At 33.7% G+C, this 23,802-nt stretch overlaps 1 protein-coding gene across 2 annotated transcripts in view; it reads left to right on the top strand.

Moving 5' to 3' along the window:
* LOC133847618 (zinc finger CCCH domain-containing protein 13) overlaps nt 1–23,802 on the top strand; it is a 41,635-nt gene that overhangs the window by 4,154 nt on the left and 13,679 nt on the right. The window contains exons 2-5 of one of the 2 annotated variants that reach the window (XM_062282783.1): nt 708–884; nt 10,634–10,727; nt 20,271–20,440; nt 21,867–22,160. In XM_062282783.1, the coding sequence (XP_062138767.1) occupies nt 825–884; nt 10,634–10,727; nt 20,271–20,440; nt 21,867–22,160 (618 nt within the window). In that variant the 5' untranslated portion in view covers nt 708–824. Of the gene's footprint in view, nt 1–707; nt 885–9,473; nt 10,728–20,270; nt 20,441–21,866; nt 22,161–23,802 lie in introns of those variants that run through there. The other variant, XM_062282782.1, reaches the window with a different exon arrangement.

Genomic DNA, 23,802 nt, shown 5'->3' with positions numbered 1-23,802 from the left:
TTTTTGAATTTGAAATTTCGAAAGCTATGATATATGAAAATTAAATGAATTCTACAAAAATAGAAATTTACTATATTATTTTTAAGGTTAATAATCCATAAAATTCTCATAAATGAAAAAAAATATTTGATTTAAACACACAACTTGGTCATCTAAAACTTTAATAATGATGTTCAGAAAACATCAATATAATAAATAGAAAATTACTCTATTATTTTGAAAGTAACTCTACAAAATTTTCATTCAAAAACTTTAATAATGATGTTTTTGCTTTAATTCATGAATTACAAAATTCTATAAAGCCTATAAAGTCACTTTGCATTTTGCTTTGTTCCGTCTCTTCAATATTCGTGCCTGCGATCGTGTTTTTTGTATTTATTTCTTGATTAACATTCAGTTACTGCCACAAATTGCACTCTGAATAATAAATAGCATTTTGCTCTGCCTCTGGTTTAATTGCATATTATAGACATCTAATTAGCTTAGGTTCAGTTGTACTTTATAGAGTATTCAAAACTTTTGTTCATTTGTTTTGCTGTGCGCAACTTCCTCGTTTTTGAAATTGAACAAAAAAATGAATCGGTTAAGCGGTGAATTGAACGCAAGCGCGCACTTTAGCCGAGACAACAACCGCAGAAAGCTTAACGCGCACGCAGCCTAAAAGTAAGCAACACAAAATTGATGCAGCGAATTTTTCCGAATTGCAGTACAAAAACAAAACAATCGTAAACAAAGCGGCGCAGCGCAAAGTGCAAATAAAATAGCGTGGGTGTTGAAGAGGCGGCTGCGAGGAGGAGGCGAAGGAGGAGGCGGAGGAGGGCGCCATGGCACTGAGCAAGACGAGCAAATCGAAAGCTGGCGCCAAAGACGAGCAGAACGAACTGGTAAGCAGAAAAATAAAATAGTAATAACTCACCACTACAAGCTTAGATAAGTACTAAACTCAATATGTATGTGTGTGTGTGTGTGTGGCAAAGCTCTACTACAACAATGGAGCGCAAGCGCAGCGCACTTTGCTCAACAACAACAACGACGACGACGACGAGGGAGAATGGGGCGAACTTACTGCGCTGCTTCTGCTCTGCCGCTGCTCTGCTCGCTGCTCAGTTGTGCCGAGTTCAGTTTCTCAGGTGTAACAAACTAACGGTGCAGCTCATGTTGCGCCGCAGTCGTCGCCGCGCCATCGCATCGAACACGCCGCGCACATTTTTCTCTCTCTCTCCCGTATTTGTTTCGTTTTTTTTTTTTTGTTTGTTTCGTTTACGTTTTCGTGTTGTCGTGTGTTTTGTTGTTTTCCCCGATAACAATTTGCAAGAAGCAAAAAAAAAGTGTGACCACACACATGTGTAAGAACCAACAAAAGAAGTGAGTGAGAGTGAAAGAGAAAGAGAGCATACAGAAGGATTTGGAACACATTTCGTGGAGACTGTGTGTGTATAGTTTGTCTTGCATGTGCTCGCTATTCCTCCCCTCCCCTTCCCCCTTCCACTTCACCTTGCAAGTGGCGCGCTTTACATGGCGTAGTACGTGCAAAAAATTAATCATTACACGAAAATAGAAAAAAAAGTGTTTAGTTTTAGTTTTTGCTAGTTGTCGTGACATTTGTTGCATAACGCGGCGCGTTGCGTTGCATTGCGTATACGTAACGTGCAACGCCAGGTCCTGCGGCATTCGATACACTCGCTATTTAGCTATCGATAGCACAAATTGCGGCCCACCAAAACACCAACAAAATCGAACAAAACCAAAAACAACAAAACAACAAAAAGCGCACAGCGCACATAAAAATCACAGCAAAAATATTTTCCCACCATTAAAGCGCACACAGCAACAACAACAACAACAGCAAGAGCAATAACAACACACACATAGACAAACACACACACACACACACATACATGCATGCATTCATATAGAAAATCACGCGCATTATTCGTTCACAAAATGGACAAATGCTTTGCAGTAGGACGAACTTTATGGGCGACTGCGGGGGCGGGAGGGAAGTGGGAGAGGGGGAGTGTGAGGGTGAGGGAGTTGAGTTGAAGCGTTTGTTTTTGTTTTTGCTTTTTGGAGTGTGTGTGTGTTTGTGTGTGGACACTAAACGAATTTGTTGCTCTCGCTTGTTGTTTGTTATTATTGTTTTCTGTTATTGCTTTTGCTTATTCTTGCTTTTGTTGTTATTGTTGTAGTTGTTGTTGCATGTAAACAATGCTCTGTGCGTCTTGAAATATTTTAAAGCTGTCACAGCGCGTTTTTTCTGCTTCTTCTTCTCGGGTTAATCAGTGTATTCGTCTGTCCATCCATCCATCTGTCTTTCCGTCTGTCTGTCTGTCTGTCCGTCCACTTGCTTTTTCACCCACTACGTGCGCTGTGTGGCAGTTAGATGCAACTTGCAACTTGCAACTTGCTCGCACAGCTGTCACGAGTTGTGGCAGCTAACTCATCTGGCAAACTGAGTGACATCAAAACATGAGACATGTATTCGAGAGACTTATGAAAAACTCAGTAAATCTGTTGATTATACTAGCTAAAAAGATGACCTAGAAATATATTTCAAGCATACATTTAGTTATATTTTATTATGCTGTGAGTTATTTATATGTGTTTACTTTGAGAAAGATTTATTTCTATGTGAATATACCACATATTCAAAATATACTATATGTATATGAATATCATATATTATATATATGTTTATGAATACTATACATACTAAAAATATACTGTGTATGTGAATATACCACATATTAAAAATATACTATATGTATATGAATATACCATATATTTTAAACATACTGTATGCATATAAATATCATATATGTATGTTTATGAATACTCCAGATACAGAAAATATACCATATGTATATAAAAATACCACATACAAAAAATATACTATATGTATGTTAATATACTACATATTAAATATATACCATATGTATACCATATGTACACGAATATACCAAATACTTTAAATATACTATGTGTATATGCAAATACCATATGCTATAAATATACTATATATATAGGAATATACCATATTTAGTATATTTATTATGTCAAACAGTGAGTACAGCGAAATTTGAAAATATGAATTTGAAAATATTATAATATTAATATTAGAATACAAGCGTTTTGAAGGTAAAAAACTGCATTGAATTAGAAGTTTGATATTAATATTACACAAAATCTTTAATTTATTTTTCTAGTACTCAAAATTTATATAAATATATTGTGTTTTTATGAACATGTCATAATTATAGTATAAATTATACTATATACATGTAAATATACTATATACTATAAAAATACTATATAGTTATGAATATACCATTTACTATAAATATACTATATTTATATAAACATGCCAAAATTATAATATGAATTATACTATACACATGCGAATATACCATATACCATAAATATACTATGTATACTATGAAACATGTCATAATTATAGTATAAAGTATACTATACACATGTGAATATACAGTATACTATAAAAAAATACTATACTATGTATATGAATATACCGTATACTAAAAATATATCATATGTTTATAAATATACCATATACTATGAATTATGCTTTATATATTTGTATATAGTATATAAAGTATAGTATATTTACAGTATGCGAATATACCACATACTAAAAATATACTATATCCATATATGATTAGGGTATTTCCACTTCGACAGCAACGTCTTTAGTTTTGTTTTTGTTTGGTGGGGTGGGAGGAGGAAACCGAAATGAAGAGAACTTAAAATGGGCAGCAACAATTCAATGTCTTTGTATGGCAAAAGGCGCAAATTAGTCGCTTAAAGTGGGAGGGGGACGAAGGGGAGGTACACACATGTTTCAGGGAGTGAGTGTGTGTGTGTGTGAGTGTGTTGTGTGTGTGGGTATTTTGCTGTTGACCAGTGCGTGACTTGTGGGCTCGGCTTGGCTGAGAAAAAAAAAAAATACGAGGCAGGCAAAGGCAAACAAACAAACAAATCTTTTTGGCCACAAACTCGACGCCTTGTTGCAGTTGCAAGTTGCAACTTGTGGCAGCGTGGAGCGTGCAGCATGCGGCGTGCAACTGTTGCCACTGCTGTGGCTTTTGGGTCAAGTAAAAGGCATTTGCAATTGCATTTTGAATTTGTTTTTCTCGGTTTTTTTGGTTTTTGGGGAGAATTGTCAAAGCAACATTTGCTTCAGTTTATTTAGATTTTTTTGGGAGGGGCTTCAGGTTGATTTCAAGTTGAGTTCGCTGAGTCATGGCCCGAGGGCAGAGAGGGCCATTTAAGCCAGGTTAAAATACGACGAAAACCAACACCACACAAATAAATAAATCAATTCAAAAAGTTCAAATTCCATATTTAAATTCAAATTCAAATTTGATAAATCAACAAAATCAAAAATTCAAATCGAAGCGCAGCGAAGCCCAAAGTTTTTTTTTCTTTTTTTTTTTTTTTGATCGCAAGCAGCGGAAGTAATTACAAAAATGGCCAAATTGCAATTACCATTTAATTGTTGTTGTTGTTGTTGTTGTCGTCGATCGTTTTGTTGTTGTTGTTGTGTCGGCCTGATGTCATGCGCATATTGATGATGTTCACGGCGTTGAAGTCCAAATCGATTGTTGCCACAACAATTGAAATCCGCAATAATAACAGCAACAACAACAAAATACAAATAACAACCGGCTGCCGGTAATGAAAATGGGCAACAACAACAACAACAACAGCAACAAAAACGCGCACAAATTGATTGTTAAAATGTATTTATCGATTCAAGAATCGTTTTTTGCACACGCGAAGCGAGCAGAACGAAAAGCAGAAGAATTCTTCTCTATTTTTTATGCCCGCTACTCATAGGGTAGATGGGTATATTTGGTATATTTTAAATGTACAACGATATACTATATACCAAATATGACTTTCAGTGGTTTGGTATATATTTAAAAAATGAATATATTAAAAATATGCTATATGTGTATGAATATGCTACATACTACAAATATAATATATAGTATATAAATTTTGTATATTTAAAAAGAATACCACCCTGTTTCTTGTCTTTATTATAATGGGTACTGGGTAACTCACAGTCGAGCACACTCAGCAATAGCTTTCTGACATGTTGATTTCTGTTTGGTATATATATTTGGTATATTTTGAATATGAATCGATATACTAGTAAAGTACTTTTTAGTTATATTCATTTAATAATGGTATACTTTGAATGTACATTGGTGTTCCTTTAGTATAGAAATTTAGTATAAATTTGGTACATATTAAAAAATGAATATACCGTAAATGTACTAAGTGCTTAGTATATACTATAAATATACTAAATGTATACTATATACTATGAATATACCGTACAAAAATATACTATATAATATATCAAATGATATATAAATTTAGTATCAAATGATATATAATATAGTATATATACTATGAATATACTAAATGTATATGAATATATTATTATTATATATCATACTAAAAATATACTATATACCACATACTAAACTATATGTATATGAACATATCACATACTAAAAATATACTTTACAGTATATAAAATAGTATATAAATTTGGTATATTTAAAAAGAACTAAAAATCAGTACCAGGTATCTCACAGTCGAGCACTCTCGGGTGTAGCTTTCATACTTGTTTTTTTTTTGCTGTCTTCCTCTCTGTCTGTAGCTTGTGTGAAGAATGTAAAAAATTGCTGGCATACATATAATATTTAAATGCAACCGCAAGAATTCTGAAGAGTAGAACGAACTTTAGAACCCTAGAAGAAAGTTTCTATTAATAGGTTTATTTATGAAGATTTCTTTTATTTACATGTGGGTGAACAATATAAGCAGCAAATTGTTAAAAGAACTTAAAGAACTTTTTAAAAGTTAAGCTCAGAACTTGTTGCTAGAGCTTCAGTGTTTTTTTGTTGGTATTACAATTTATAGTTGGCTTATTTGGTACATAATGTTTTTAGTTTCCAGTTGGTATTACCATTAGAGTTAGTATATTTTTGGTATATTTGGTAATTATGTTAGTAGTTTAGAGTTTTTTGGTATTTCACTTTATAATTGGTATATTTTTGGTATATTCGGTATATTATTGTAAGTAGTTTTGAATATTTTAGTATTACAATTATGAGTTGGTATATTTTACGTTTCTTTGGTATCTTCCATCAGTAACTCATAAGATTAAATGTTACTCTGGTTAAAAATGTGGTATATTTTGACGCTTATGGTATATTTTCAATGCTCATCAATACACCAATATATATTTTTTGTAGTTTTGGTATATTAATTTGGTATATTTGAATACTGCGGTCGGATCATAGTTACTCTAGCTCAAAATTTGGTATATTTTGAAATATATGGTATACATCGGTATTTTCGGTATATTAATTTGGTATATTTAAATGCTGTTTAGCCACAGAAGGTTTGGCTGAAAATCGAATATATACTTTAAATTTCATGGTATATTTTCAACCTCCATCAATATACTAAATATAGTTTAAGTATATTTTTGCACTTTTTTAAGTTAATTTTGTGTAATTGAATAATACGTCGAGTTCACTCGACTGTAGCTTTCTTCATTGCTTTTATTAGACTCGTTTAATCAGCTCTGGTGAGTTGACCTCGCTGACCTTTTGTGCCCTACCCTGCCAAGTATTTGCTGAAAAATGCACTTTCGATGGTCTCGACTCGTCAGATGTGTAACACACACACACACACTTATACAATAAAACTAAAGACTTGAACCCAGGTGAACTTTTGACTCTCTGCGAAGGTGACTTGACAAACATATTGCATCAAAATGGCAAAACAGATCGATGCTAGAGATGACAATGTTATTGCTTCGACACTCTCGCAGACTGACCTCAGTGAACTGGGCTCTTAATAGGGTGACATTGCTGAAATTTAAAATTTGTGACAGTCGCTTTGCCTTGGACCAAAAGTTTAAGTACAAGTATTAATAGTAACATATTTTGCAATGGATTCGTTTGGCTCACTTCGCAAGCTAAAGAATTTTGTTATTGAAAAGGAATACTTGCAGAATTAAGTTTCCTAAATTTGTTGTCAAGCACAAAGCACAGCATTTATTTTGAGATATAAGAATATATAATATTATTCAGTTATTCCTTTTACTTATTATTCTAAGATAGATTGTGAGTTAACAGAAAATCAAAAATGGAAGAAGTTGAAATAAGTTTTGTTATTTCAATTACTACTCTATTTTTGCTTATTGGATCTTTCGTTTCGATGTTTATATTCATAATTTCTTTTATAGAACTATAAGACTTAAAACCTTTTTACATGAGTAGACAATTTTATTATTGCATACGTATTCAAATATATTTGTTTGAACTTGAAAGAAACTTTCCTAATATCGATGTATTTCTATATCGATTATATTTATTATACAGCTCTATAGAGATGTCGATAGCTTTGTCATATCGAATGATTCTTTGTACTTCGCGTCAATGATTAATTTTCGATAGGGGAAAAAGGTTACTCAACTTTTGGGACTATTTCGAACTTTTGCTTATTATCGATAACACCTAAGATGTATCTATATATATTGATGACTTATAATATGTATATAGATATATCGATAACTCTGACATTATCAATGATTCTTCTTTGTTCAACTCAAAAGCCAATTCTTTAATTGGGGGAAAAGGTTATTCAAAGGGGGTTTTTTGGTCTTTTGCTTATTATCGATAACAAATAAAATATATATATGTATCGATAACTTTTAATGTGTATATAGATATATCGACAACTTCTCATACTCGACGCTAACGAATGATTCTTCGTACTTCACGTGAACAGCCAATTTTACAATTGGGAGAAAAGGTTACTCAACTTTTTGGGGGCTATTTTGGCGCCTTTTGGCTGACTGACTAACGGTTTCTTTGACTGAGCTTTCCATTTCAGCGCGTTGCACGTTGCCCTTTTGCGGACCACATTTTGATGGGATTTCGGTTTTTCTTTATTTGGTTTTAGTTTTATTTTTTTTTCGTTTTTTTTGTTTTAGTTTTGTGTGTCGTTTATGCAACCAGTTGAGTGACCAGAGACCGATTTTCCAGCGAATTCTCCGCTCGTTTTTCCCTTCGCTCGATTTCCCTTTGCATCTCTTTCTATATCATTGTCTGCTTAAGTTTTTATGGGCGCTAATAAAAGTGTGGCATGCGCTTAGCTGAGCACAGATTCTGGACAGACGCGTTTTGTTCTAACAGTTTTACGCCTGACGGCTTCTCGTTCCCTCAGTTCCCTCATCTTCCCTCCCTCGACTTTTCTTTTGCTCTCCAAAGTCTCCACTCTGCTTTGTTGCTTCTTCTCTTGAATCTCTTTAGTTTTCTGCCATGGCTTTCTACTTTGTTTCTAATTGTTTTTTTTTTCACACTTGCTGTCTGCAGTCTGCAGCCTTTTTTCTGGTCTCTCAGCTTTTCAGTCGCTTCTCTACACCGTCCTTTGTCTTCTTCTACAAAGGATTCTCCACTCAATCCTTCGAATTCTTTTCTTGTTATTTTACTGTCAATTTTCTCCAAATGTTTCATTTTCTACACACTAGCCAATCTCCACTCTACAAGGATTCTCTACACAGTCTGTAGACCCTGCCCGTAAAACTTTCCACTCTCCACACATTGCGTTCTCCTTTCTACACGAATTCTCTCCACTTTTTACACACACTTTTCGCTTTACATGAATTATCTCCATTCTTAACGTACTAAACATTCCTCTCTACAAGAATTTTCCCCACTTTCTGCACTCTCCACCCTCTACATACATACACTCTCCGCTCTACAAGAATTCTCCCTACTCTGTTTAAACTCTTCACTCTCACTAAACTCTTCACTTTCCATTCTACAAAAATTCTCTCCACTATCTGCAGTCTCCACCTTCTACACACTGCTCCTGACTCTGCATAAACTCTCCACTCTTTCTTAACTAATTACTCTACACTCTACATGAATACTCTCTACAGTCTCTACACACTACACTCTCTGCTCTACAAAAGTTATCTGTACTCCGTACAAATTCAACTCTACAAGAATTCCCTACGCTCTTTTTAAAGTAAAAGATTCCATACACTCTCTACAGTCTCCATTCCTATTCTCTCAACTTTGTTCTCCATTATTAACTCTCCACTATCTACACTCCACTCTCCAAACTCAACACTCCACTCTCTACACTCCACTATCTACTCTCCACTCTCCACTACCCACTCTCTACACTCCACTCTCCACACTTCACTCTCCACTATCCACTCTCTACTCTCCACTCTCTATTCTCCACTCTCCACTATCCACTATCTACACTCTACTTTCTACTCTCCACTATCTACACTCCACTCTCCAATCTCAACACTCCACTCTCTACACCCCACTCTCTATTCTCCACTCTCCACCACCCACTCTCTACACTCCACTCTCTACTCTCCACTCTCGCCACACTCCAATCGTATAACTCTTTGCTCTCATGCAGAACTCGCTTCAAGTTTGTTCGGTTTTTGTATTGTACTGAGTTGAAAAGTCACTAGAGATTTGAACTAATCACGTGTGTTCGGGGGAGGCGCCGCTGTTGCATGTTGCATGTGGCGCATGTGGCAAGTCGCGTGTCGCGTGCAAGTCGCTGAAATGTGTCGCAGCGAAAGTGCAACATTAATGAGCAAGCAACGAGAGCAATAACAAACTAAACAGCAGCTGGAAAAGGAGAAGAAGGAAACATCGAAGAAGACGACGAGGTGGAGGAGGCAAAGGAGAAGGAGAAGGAGAAGGGGGGCAGGCAGAAGAGGGAAGGAAGGCGAAGGATCGATAGCGAATACGAATTAGGAAATAAACCAAGAACAAGAACAACAGCAGCTGGGCCAGGCTGACCGATGTAGTCAACGCAACGTCGCCCGCCGCCAGATGATCGAATGGTGGTGATCCTTCTACTGTCGCCATGCACATGCAGCAGCAGCCAAGCGAGCAGCAGCAGCAGCAGCAGCAACCACCACCGTCACATAGTCCCACCCGAAATCCATGCAGACGAGCACAACAACAACTGCAACCACAACCATCACAGCAGCAGCCACAGCAACGAGAGCAATCGAAGTGGAAGCGGAAGCGGAAGCAGCAATGGAGTCTCATCATCGGCTTCAACGGGTGACACTGCGATCCCGGCGAGCACATTCTACAGAACAGCACCGAGCACACACTTCACACTCCACAACTGGCCTAGTCATAGTCATATTAGCTATCAGCCAACAACAGCGGCGAATGCTGTGCCAAAGCCGCCGCGCAGCTATGCCTACGCCCCCTTTAGCCACGCCCATGCCCCTGCACCGATTGTGTTCCGCATCTATGGAGCACAAGAACAGCAACATTTTCTGCCAGCTACAGCTACAGCTACAGCTACAACGAGCCTGCCACATTCACAACCAACAACAACAAATACTAATAACAAACATCATCATCATCATCATCATCATAAGCGAAATCGTCGTCGCATTGGCAGCACTGGCAACGGCCCTGCCACTGGCTACAGCAGCGCTGCCAACTTCCCCACCACTACTAACAGTGCCGTCGATTATGTGCGTCACGTGACACGCGTTAATTTCTACGACGTTGATACTTCGCAGGTCGGATACGAGCCCAAAGATGATGACGATGGCAACAACGAGGCGGCAACGGCAACTCCAACCGATTGCGATACAGAAGCTATAACCAAAGAAGGTGAGTTCGTACAAAACATTTCATTAATCACATGATCCGATTAAGAACTAGTAGAAGCATATAAAAGATATCTCTTCATATCACTTTATTAAGCTGCAAATACAGACAAATATTTACTTATTTATTTTCTAAAGTTTTGCGTAGAAAATCAACTTCCAATTTGTATAATTTTACGTGGTTTTTCAACTTAAAAATTGGCACTACTTCCATAATTATTGGAAGAGGTTATGAAAATGCAAATTCAATATATTTATTTGTTATTATGTTAATATTTAATTTTTTTATTTCAAATTTATGTTGAACATTTGAAATAGTAGAAGACTAGCAAAGAATGGCAGGCAGTATATTTATATAGCTTGAAAACTCAACTCGATATGAATCAAACATTTCCTTATTTATTATACCCGCTATCCAAAAAGGTAGAGCGGTATTATAACTGCCACGCCCACTCCAAAAACCATGCCCAATTTTGAAGCTAGAGTCGATTTTTGGAACATGCAATATTAATTACAGCTTTTATGATTCCTGAACTTTTGGCTGCAATCAGATAAAAATTGTAGAGATTACTATTTAAGGATTTCTCAGTTGTTTTAGCTGACAATTTGGTATTTTTTGCACGCTATGGTATATTTTTAATGGTACTATATTAATATACCAAAAACATAGCAGCTGGTATACATTTTTTTCAATATTTTTGAGATATATTAATTTGGTATATTTGAGGAACAAAATAGAATAAAGTTAAGTGCCCGCTGCATTTAGCAGGCATGGAACATACCGAAGTTTCTTTTTAGTATTTTGTTAGTATTTATTTTTGATTAAGAATTTACGATCTTAGGTGCGCTGCTTGGAATGTTTTTCTGTTCAAATACGCTTCAAATAAATTGAAATATCTGAAGTCATTTTACTATTTTGATGTTCACTTTTTTTTAATTTAAGATGCTAACTTCTTTCATTGATTTTCCGTACAAATGAAATAGAATACACTTATAAAGTTTTTCCATTCAAACAAAAAAGAATAAATTTATATATTCAAAGAACATGTCGAAGTTGTTTGATGAATTGAGCATCTTAAATGCATTTCTTAAATAAAAATCAAATAAATTTTGTAATTTTTTCGAGTAGAACATTTGAAAAACTCATAGATCGCGTTGAGCTTAAGTTGCGATAGATCAGTGGACGATTATAAAAGGTGAAGCGTATTATTAACAGTGCTGCCAATTTGGATTTTTTCCCGTCAAAACTGGCTTTTTTTGAAGGCTAAATGCGGGAAAAATTTGTGAATTGCGGGAATTGTGAAAAGCGGGAATTCTAGCTTTTTTAGAAATTCTGTTGGCTTTTTCCCAACTTTTTTTGTGTTGTTAACACAAAAGTACAAAATATGGAAAAGTGGCAGATTTACGATAGGCACTTATAAACAATCCAGAAAATGTGTTGGCGTATCGATTGTTTTCTCGAAATACGCTAATTTCATCACTCGCTTAGTGTTTCCATTTCAATTTGCTCAAGCGGGCCAACATCAGCAACACAAACAAATTTTTATCTTTAAAGATTCTGGTAAAAACCGGAGATTTTTTGAGTTGGCAACTGTGGCCATCCAAATATTGTGTTTGCCCTGGTCATACGCGATTTCTGGCTATTTGCCAGGTTAACCAATTTAAGGAATGCATTCTAAGCATAAGTTAAAGTATTAATTTCAAGCAAAAGATATACTCTATTCATTTTTATTGTAATATAGAGAATCGGATTGTGACGGATGGGAAAATGCTGCGTCGACTATGAAGTGCCTATAAAATATCTACAGATGATAGGCACTAGTATGTCATACGCAAATGAGACAGACTAAGGAGATAACGATTAAATAATGCAAATCTTTATCTTTTAAACAAAAATGAACTTAATAAATTGTTATTTTTGAAGACATTTTTTCTCTTTTTTTTGATACATTTGTTTTTAGCTTTTTTTTGGATTTTTAAATAATTTTTTTGAGCTTTTTTCTCCATTCATTCCGTCAAAAACAGCTTTTTTTGCTGGTCAAAAGTTGACAGCACTGATTATTAATGGCACTCCCATCGGAACGATTCACAATCGATTCATTCAGTTTGAGTCATTGGAATGAGTATATAAACGAGTGAATAAATCGATAGATATGGCGTGACAGTTCGTCATTTATTGTTAATAATGTTATGGATAGATGGTTGATGGATGATGGATGCTTGGTAATTGGTATTCAGGGCTGGTTGTGAATGATTCATGGATACGTTCGCTATACATGGTGCCATATTACGTATACGACACCGAAGAGGGAGAAAGATAGAGAGAGAGAGAGAGAGATGTGAACTGATTCCTTTCGCTGTTGTGTTTTTTGTTTTGATATGCCAACTGATCCCTTGTCTGACCTCTTCCCTCCCCTTCCCCTTCTCCCCTTTGGCATCGCTGAGCTGCGGAAATCATAGAAAGTTTGATTTAATTATGTGATTAACATAGCACAAAGGCGCCTTTGGCGGAAAACAACAACGACGTCGACGACGACGATGGATAACTTGTAACATTGTGAAAAAATAGTGTAAAAATTAGAAATAACAAGCAGCTTCAAGCCAAAGTGCCAACAACAACAAAAATAGCAACAAAAACAATGGCGCAAAATGCTAATGCAAAAGAAAATGTTGCCAGCGAATTTCCCACGTTAGTAAATCATTAAAAATCAACAACTACACAACAAGATAAAGACTAAAACTCAACTCGACAAAAAAATAGTGCACAAATTTTCATTTGCTGCTGCTGCTTTTGCGTTTCTTGTTTTGTTTTTGTTGTTTTCATTTTTTGCATATATGCAGATATTTAATAATTGCAGACAGCACTTGTTATGCCACTCACAACACAACTCTCCACTCGCCACTCTCCACTCTACACTGCAAAAGTATCAAAGGGGAAAGGAAGTAAACCATCAGCAAACAATAAAATTAAAACAAATTAAAAGCATGTTGAAAAATGCAAATACGAACTGAAAAGAAAATGAAAAAATGTGTTTCTAAGTAAGAAACAATAAATGTAATAACAATAGGGAAATACAAATACAAACTATAAAGAAAATAGAGTTCAAATGTGTGTCTAATCAATGAAAAATGAATAAGGAATATAGAATAAATGAAAAAGAATAACGAATAAAGACTAAAGAATAAATATTAAAATAATAAATAAGTATTAATAAGTAAATAAAAACTAAAAAAACGAACATTGCCAAAGCCTTCATATAATGAAAAGATTCTCTACACCCCTGTTAAATTCTCTACTCTCCACTCTACAAAGCATTCTATGCACTCTTTATAGGCAGCCTTCTAGCTCTTACCTTATATTAGTCCAATTGGAACCAATTATATTGTAAAAGAACTCCCGGGATATTGCAAATTTCGAATTATTAAAGATTATAGAAAATAAATTTGAGCTCTGAATAAAATTATAGAATAAAAAATTATCAACATTATGTTTGAAATCATATGCAAATATCCAGCCTTCTAGCTCTTACCTTTTGTTAGTTCATTGAGAAGCAATTGTGTTGTAAAAGAATTATTGAAAATTCCTATAAAATATTTGAGAAAGTATATTTAAACTCTTACTACTATTATATAATATCAATTATATGTAAGCAGCCTCCTTAGTCTTACCTTTTGTGTGTTAGTTCAATCCGTAGCAATTATATTGTTAATGAAGTTACTCGAAATTCATAAAAAGATTTGAGAAAATATATTTGAAATCTGACATTACTAAAACTGAAAAGTTGTTTAAAAAATATACAGCCTTCTAGCTCTTACCTTTTGTTAGTTAAACGCAGAAGAAATTACGTTGTAGAAGAATTTTCACTATATTGAAAATTCCTAGAAACATGTGAACTCTGACCAATATTATTTAATATATGTATTGTATTATATAATATGCAACCTTCTAGCTCTTACCTTTTGTTTGTTAAATCATTTGCAAACATTTACTGTTATGGAAATTGCATAAAACTAAAAAAAAGAGTTGAGAAATTAAATTTAAACTCTGATGTAGGTTGAAAAGTTTAACAAAATATGCAACCTTCTAGCTTTTATCTTCGCAACACCAAATTCCAAATGTTTTGTAAGAATTCTTTCGAACAGTCATCAATAATAAATAATACTATAAAGTATTTATAAATGATGAAATAAATGTTGAAATGCAAATATGAAGTGCAAATAAAAACTGAAAGGAATTTAAGAGGAATTTGGCATGCAAACAATAGAATAGCAGTGGAAATGCGCTAACTGAAACGGAAAACCAGATAAAGAAAAACTAGGAAAATAAATATGAAGATAAAAAAAAGAGGTCAGACACTTGATTAGCATAGAGAGCGAGGGAGTGAGGGAGAAGGAGAGGGGATGGGGGGGGGGGTGGTGGTAATGGAGGGGAGTCAGTTGACAGTTGTAGTTGTAGTTGAAGCCACTTAGCAAGGCAATAATTGACACCACAATTAGCTCAATGAGCGGCAAACAAGTGCAACTTACGTATGTGTGTGTGTGTGTGTGTGTGTGAATGTAATGAACGTAATAAACGTAATGAAATACAGCAGCAACAACAACAATGGGGCGTGGCAGTGGAGCGATTACATGTCATCGACAAAAGCTGCGCAATCGATTGTAGTCGATGAAGTAAGCGAGCGAGAAAGAGACAGAGAGAGAGAGAGAGAGAGACAAGTGTGTGTGAGAGAGAGAGAAAGAGTGTGTGAGAGGGAGGGAGAGGGAAAGAGAGCGATGGAGAGCTGGTAAAACAATGCAAAAACGAATCGAGGAAATCGAGAATGCAAAGTAAACTGAACCAGAGAACCGCCCCCCTTCCACCTCCTCTCCGCCTCCACCGCAGCCCTTCCTCAGCGCGTCTCGTGCTGTTTGTTTGTTTAATTGTGGTTGTTGTTGTTGCTATTTATGAAGTGCTTGGCTGACTGTCTGGCTGATGCAATGCGGATATACAATGAACACACATACACACACACACGAATGATAAACCGATAAACAGGGCAGCAAGACATTGGCTCGATTTTTAAAGCACTGACCAGGCCAATTGTCGATTACCAAACACCAAAAAATATCCAAATACTGAAATACCAAAATACCAAATACTCCTCTCAACTCGCAAGTCGAAGTTGAATTCAAAGTGGCAAACTGCAACTGCAAACTGAAAATGCAGCGTCCAAGATCTCGTTTCTCGGTTTCTCTCTCTCTCTGCGACTGCAGATAAACTATATAAGCGACCTTTAATGGTCCAGCGATTTTCATGCAGCCAACAGGCATCAGGCATCAGACAACGGACAACAACACTAACTCAAACACTAACAACCGCACAGCATCAACTAGCCATAAAAAACAAAACAATAAAAAACATTCAATTGCACAGCGAATTTTGAATGCCCTTAAAACATTTTTTTGTAAAGAGAACATTTTTGAATTATTTTTTAGCTCTAGAGTAAAGCTTAATTTTGAATAGCAAACGAACCTTTTTTATTGGTAAACGTAAAATTTGAAACTTGCAGTAATAAATCGATATACCAAATGAAGGCTTTGGTATATTTCAGTACTATTTCGGCATGTAAATTGCGTATGTTTGTACTCTGAGACATATTTTCATTGTATCGGTATTTTTTTAGTATATTTTAGTACTCATTCAGTATATTGATTTGGTACTTTTTGTACTCAGAGGTATATTTTAATTGTATTAATGAATTTTATTCGTAGTTGATCCATTTTTAGTATATTTTAGTATTCATACGGTATACCGATTTGGTATTTTTTCGATATGAGGCTTATTTTGATTGTAGTAGTATATACTAAATATTGCTTTTGATGTGTCTCAGTATTTTTTAGTATATTAATGTGGTATTTTTTGTCTGAAGTATATCTTGATTATAGTAGTATATCGATATAATAAATTAAAGTTTTGGTATATTTTGGCATTGTTTCGGTATATTAATTCGGTATGTTTTGTAATCTGAGGCATAATTTAATTATATTAGCATATAGATATACTAAAAAAAGTTGTGGTATATTTTAGTATTGTTTTGGTATATTTATTTCGTATATTTGGAAATCTGAGGTATTTGTTGTTTATACAAAATTCAATAAAATAAAATCAATTTACCATGCGAAAGGAAAATAAAATAAATGCTTGAAAAATAAACAAATACAGTAAAGAGTTTGTGTAGCGTATAACATCGAGTAGTTAATAAGCTCTTTAGCAGAGCATTTAAAGATAGTATAAAAAGCATATACGAGCAGTTTTTATACCCGTTATCCATAGGGTAGAAGGGTATAACAATTTTGTGCCAATAAGAAATCTCCGACCCTATAAAGTATGTTATATATATTCGTGATCAGTGTCAAAAGAATGAATTATACGAACTGGACTAAACTGGACCCACGTTTTCTGTCCATATGACAGACAAGGTGTTTGATCTCAGTGACTGTAAGAGATCGAGCAACTATTTGTTTGTTTTTCCGGCCTCCAAATCGAACAGACACAAATCTTGGAAGCTATAAAAGAACTGATTTAATATGGCGTATAACGGGTCGGGTCTTAAATGCTTTGGTTGACAATGTGTAGTAATATAGTATGTTGATATACCAAATATAAGTTTTAACATATTTCAGTATTTTTTTGAGTATATTAAATTGGTGTATTTTGCACTCTTAGGCATATTTTAATTGTAGTAGTATATCGATATACTAAATAAAGATTATGGTAGGTTTTAACATTTTTTGGTATATTAATTTGGTATATTTTGTAATCTGAGGCATATTTTGATTATAGTTTGTAATTTGGTATATTTTAATAATATTTCGGTATATGCATTTGGTATGTTTTGTAATCTGAAACAGATTTTGATAGTAGTAGTATATCGATGTACTAAATGAAGCTTTTGGTATATTATATTCTTTTTGCGGTATAATAATTTGCTATATTTGGTACTCTGTGGTATATTTTGATTATTTATATAAATTGATATACTAAATAAAAGTTTTGGTATATTTTAGTATTCATTCGGTATATTAATTCGGTATATTTTGTAATCTGAGGCATATTTTAATTAATATGTTTGAGTTATAATTAAAAATAAAAAAAGTGTACTTGTATTTGGTAGTATTTAATATACTTTTGGTATATTTTAGTATTATTTAGATATATAAATTTGGTATATATTGTCATCTGAGTCAGATTTTGATAGTAGCGGTATATTGATATACTAAATATAAATATTTTGATATATAAATTTGGTATATGTTTTAGTATATTGATATGCTAAATGCAGCTGTTGGTATATATGTATTCCTTTATTTAGCGGGTATCTCACAGTCGAGCAGACTCGCTCGTAACTTTCTCAGTTGTTTTTCATTGAGCAAAACTTGGACACCGCATCGTCCATAGACGCTGTCGGATGTCCGTGCGCATAGAGCTTTGTTCTGTGTGGTTTGTTTAGCGTCACAGGTTACCAGCACACACACACATAGATAGTTAGATAGACAGACGGACAGACAGACGGACAGCAAGTCGTGCACACACTCATAGTACAGTTAGTCGGTGGCAGACAGAGACCAACTTGGACTTGGATTACGTAATTGGGCGACCAGGCAGCTCTCGGCAACCAAATGCGGCAGCCACTCAGCGAATCGCTGAAGCGCTTCGTTATTGCTCTGCCCTCCGTCTTCGTCTTCGTCTTCGTCTCCGTCTTCCCTTCGTCTTCTCCTATTCGCTTCTTCAAGCGTTTTGTTTGTTAGAAGCGGGACAAGTGGAAATGCAAAATGCAAATGCGATGCACAACTTTTTGGCTGAGCTGAGCTCAGTTTAGCTGAGGTGTTGCAATCAGAACTGCCAACTGGCTGCTGGATGCTAGTTGCTGGTGTGGCAACTGGCAACATGTTGCCACGACTCCACACATGAACTAGTTCCAATTAATTAGCGCTTTTTATGCCTCTTTTTTTATGCGCTGTGGAGGATGTCGACCATTTCCGATCATCCAGTGGGAGAGCCACAAAGCGATCGCGGTTGCAACTGCAACTGCAACAGCCACAGCCACAGCCACAGCTGCCACTTTTTGTTGCAACTGCCGCCAGTTACGTTATGCTAATTACCCCAATAAGCTGTTAGTTAAGGAATCGCTGTTTGCAGACTTTTAGTATTCGGTTTTATTGCATTCATATATATACTTTCAATACAAGTTGTGAGTATTAACATTATATTGTAATTATACGTAAAGATAAGGAAGGGAAAGAATATACTAAAATACGAAATACTGAAATATAACAAAAGCTTTTTTTTTATAACTATATCTAATACAATAGTATGTCGATATAACAAATAAAGTTTTTGGTATACTTTAGTAGTTTTTCGGTATATGAATTTGGTATATTTTAGCGATGATGTAATAGTATATCTATATACTGAATAACACTTTTGGCATATTTAAGTATTTTTTGGCACATGAATTTAGTATGTTTTTACAGAATAAATATTTTTAGTGCATTTTTAGTATTTTTTCGGTATATGAATTAGGTATATTTTAGTATATTTTCGGCATATGAATTTGTTGTATTTGACCAATAATATAGAAGGAATACAATCATAATTTTTTGTAATTAAATAAATTAATTATTTAGTCTTTATTAATGATAGGATTGTTTGTATTTTATTTCGAGCACAAATTGTTGCATACTTCTTTTTTAATTTATTTATGAATTTATTAATCGTTAATAATATTACTAGCATTGCTTTTCTTGAATTTCTTTTCTACTCTTTTGTTTTTTAAGAAGTTATTGATCGAATATTAATTTCTTACATTTGGGTTTCTTTAATTTAAGGAACATATTGTCCTCCAATTTTTTTTTTTATTTATGAATTTATTAGGTGTTCATTATGTTGTTTTTATTTTAAAATTAGCTTTCTTCTTTTTTTTATATTTTATCTATGAATTTGTGAAGACAAATTGTTCTACTATTTGTTTTTGTTGTACTTTTTTTTTGTTTGTAAAATTTGCTTTTATATTATTCTAATGCAGAGTTCTGATTAACAATAAAAATAATCTACATTTAACTAGTTGCTATTTTGGTTTTAGACTTTTGAATTTTGATCTCAACTTAGCTAGTTAACTTAAAAAGTTAATTAAATGAAATTAAAGTCGGAGAAAAGTTCAGGGGAATTGTTGCTAATATCGTGTTAAGTTTGAACTTCAGTTTGAAGATCGTTGTCGATCAACATTGAAGTATTGCTTGACAATCGCTGCAGCTAATCACGATCTTCAGGCTGTGCGTAGGAAGCAGCTCTTAACTGTCGCTGTTGACCCTCAAATGTTGCTCCCAAAATGCGTAAGCTTGAGTGGCGAATTTTATGGCTTTGTGGCAAGGTCTTTGTTCAAAAGCTCACCGAATGAAAGCTTTTAATTTCAAGCAAGCTTAGCTACAAAAGTTTTAAGTTGGTTTTTTGAATATGCCTGAAAATATGCAATAGTTTTTTTAATTCACTATGATTTTCTTTTTGTAGAGGAATGGATAACGAAGCGAAAAACCGAGCTAACGACAACGAGACAAATCGAGACACGGGTGAAGCGACAGGTGAAGCTGCAGGATGGCAAAGTGATCGAGGACTCCGGTCCGATAGTGTCCACCAACACGACCGAGGACACAGACAAGCAGGAAACAGAGACAACGGAGGTAAATATACGATGATAGCTATAATTAAGATGGATGGTATTTTATCATATTGTAACTTTCTTTTCATTTACTTAAATACATAATTTTATGTTATGTTTAGGATAGTTCTTAAAAATATGTTTACAAGATCATGTTTGATTTTTATAGTGTTAAAGGGTATTACAACTTTGTAGCTGCTGGAAATGTATGTAACAGGCAGATTGATGCATCTCCGACCCTATATAGTATATATATTCTTGATCAGTATTAATCAAGCAAGATAAAGCGTCTGTCTGCCCGTATGAACTTATACTTTATTTTGATCTCTTTTCTATATTTTGAATGTAGTCGCTATACCAAATATGGCCTTCTGTATATTTTAGTATTTAAGCGGTATATTATTTATTTTAAGAATAATACCAGACTGTTTTTAATTTATTCATCATGAGTAGCGGTTATCTCACAGTCAGGCACACTCGACTGTAGTTTATTTACATGTTTTTATAGGTAAAATTACGTATACATTATTTCGATTTATTTGGATTATCTTGACCATTAATGTTAATTGAAAACACGAAGATAATTTATAGTTTGCAAGTTATGTTGTTAATTGAAGCATATCAAAAGCTAGTTTACTTTAAAATATTAATTTTGGAGATTAATGGAAAAGAAATTCTTTTCAAAGAATTAATCTTATTTTTGATTTACAAGGCCAATGTTTTTATTAAACTATTAAAACTAATAATTATATTTTTATGTACAAGTTTTCCAATCATTTTATTTATTTTAGGATTAGTTTGTTTTGTTTTTTACCGGAAAGTAAATGTATTACTTAATTGATAAAGCTTAGAATTTACAATTTATGCTTTAAAATGCATAACTATAGATTTAAGTTGATTATTTGATGATGGAATTTAGATAAGTTAATATCGTATCATACAGTTGAGACTATGAAGATAATTTCGAATTTAGAATTTGCACAATTTGCCATTTATTTCTTTAATAAATATTACCTCGATTTACAAGAAATAGAAATTGATTAGCAAACTTATCTCTTTTAGCTCTTTCTTACCGGAAATTAAGTTTATATAATTGATATAGTTTAGAATTTATAATATAATAATAAATAAATATATGCTTTAAAATGTTTAACTATAGATAGTATGTATGTCTTGGTTTAAGTTGATTATTTCTTTAGGGAATTTAGATAGGCTAATATCGATTTTTCATAAAGTTGTGATTATAGAGATAATATTGAATTTCTAAATTAGAATTTACACAAATTGAAATATTTACACTTTATTATATATTATGCAGATCTAAAATGTAGCAATGAATATTACTTCGATTTTAAGAAATATAAATTGATTAGCAAACTTAACTCTTCATTCTTTCACTCTCTCTCTCTCTCTCTCTCTCTCTCTCTCTCTCTCTCTCTCTCTCTCAGAAGCGGGACTTGGGACTGCCAGATGAGTTGGATGGGAACGCACAGCTGATTGATGCAGCTGCGCTGGAAGCGAGCGCCGTCAACGAATCGCAGCTGGCTCAGCTGCAGGAATCGTTTGGCGTGGGCGGTGAAGGCGGGGCGGGGCAAGGTGGGAAGCTGGTGAAGCGCATGGTGCCGCGTCCAGTCGATGGGCTGGTGCGCCAGGTCGACGACAAGCGCGTCATATCGCATGAGGAGATCAAGGACTATCACGAGACGCAGGATGTGAGGCACCTGGGCGACTTTACCGATGAGGTAAGTGAACGAAACAACAGAAAACAAGTTGCCATTCTCTCTCTCCCCTTCTCTCTCTCGCTCTTCTTCTGCTGATGTGGTAATTTGAGAATAGCTGCAAGTAAAAAGCAACAGCAGCAGAAAATTGCCAGGCAAATAACTGCAAATCAATTTGGCGTGAAAAAAGAGCAACAGAAAGCAGAGCAAGAATCGCTTAGTGCGCTTCAACGAACAGCAAACACCCTAAACACACACACATACAAACACACACTTTTGTTTTGCGCAAGATCAACAACAACAGAGCTGAGATACATAGTTGGAAGTTTTAGATAGTTTTGTGTTAGGTTCATTATGAAGAATAAGTTTATTATGATATTGAAATTGAAATAAAATACTAAATAAATACTAAAAATACTAAATAAATACTGAATATAATTCTGAATAAAATACCAAATACTAAATATATACTAAACAAAATACTTAATAAATTTTAAATAAAATACTAAATAAATACTAAATAATATACCAAATACATGCTAAATAATATACTAAATACATGCTAAATAATACTAAACAAAATACTAAATAAATACTAAATAATATACTAAATACATGCTAAATAATATACTAAATACATGCTAAATAATACTAAACAAAATACTAAATAAATACTAAATAATACTAAATAAAATACTAAATATAATTCTGAATAAAACACTAAATACTAAATATTTATAAATACTAAAGCGTTCATCAAAAAGTTTTTCTTATCAGCAAAATTTCGCTTTTCAAATGACATCGCATAATTTATATAGCTGACATTTAAAACTTCAGTTTGAAATGAATGTTTTAGTAGGAGAACAAGTTGTTTGTCTTTAACACATTTGTTAACTATTGTTTATTGTCTGTTAAACAACTATAACACTGAGATTAATGTGTTTGTAGTACAATTTAAATATTCGAATTTGTGGTGCAGAACACTTAAATAAAGTTCGCAACTTTAAAGTGTAGAATGTTCTTTATTATATATTTTATTTAAAACTAATGACATTGAGTAGAAAATTAAAACTAAACTGATCTTAATAGAGAGAGAGAGAGATTGAGAGAGAGCGAAGGAGAGCCCAAAGTCTTTTCTACTTAAGTATAAAAAGAAAATGAATAATTTAGAGAGAGGAAAAACATAAACACTTTCAATGATAGCGATTGATTCTCTAAAATATTGTGCAGCATAATCCAATATAATCCCTTTATGACTTATTCTTTCAATTACTTATTTACTGTATTCTGATAAAGATCTTTTGCTTCAAAATAAAACGAAAATGAATACTATTGAGAGGATAATAAAATGCACAAATTCTTTCGATGATAACAATGGATAATTTTCTTTATGTGACTTTTTCGTTCAATTACTAATTATTGTATTATGATAAAGCTCTTTTCTACTTGAGTATAAAAAGAAAATGAACAATGTTGTGAGGAAAACAAAATGCATAAATTCTTTTGATGATATCGATTGATTCCTCTGAATTTAGCGAAGCATTTAACAATGGATTATTTTCCTTATATGACTATTTCATTCAATAACAAATAATTGAATAAAGATCTTTCTACTTAAGTTTAAAAAGAAAATTAATAATATTGGGAGTAGAATAAAATGCACAAA

This window comes from Drosophila sulfurigaster, chromosome X (assembly GCF_023558435.1).
Source record: "Drosophila sulfurigaster albostrigata strain 15112-1811.04 chromosome X, ASM2355843v2, whole genome shotgun sequence".
In the NCBI taxonomy this organism is placed as follows: domain Eukaryota; kingdom Metazoa; phylum Arthropoda; class Insecta; order Diptera; family Drosophilidae; genus Drosophila; species Drosophila sulfurigaster.
The sequence above is the reverse complement of the archived record's forward strand: the minus strand, read 5'-3'. Positions and strand labels throughout refer to the sequence as shown.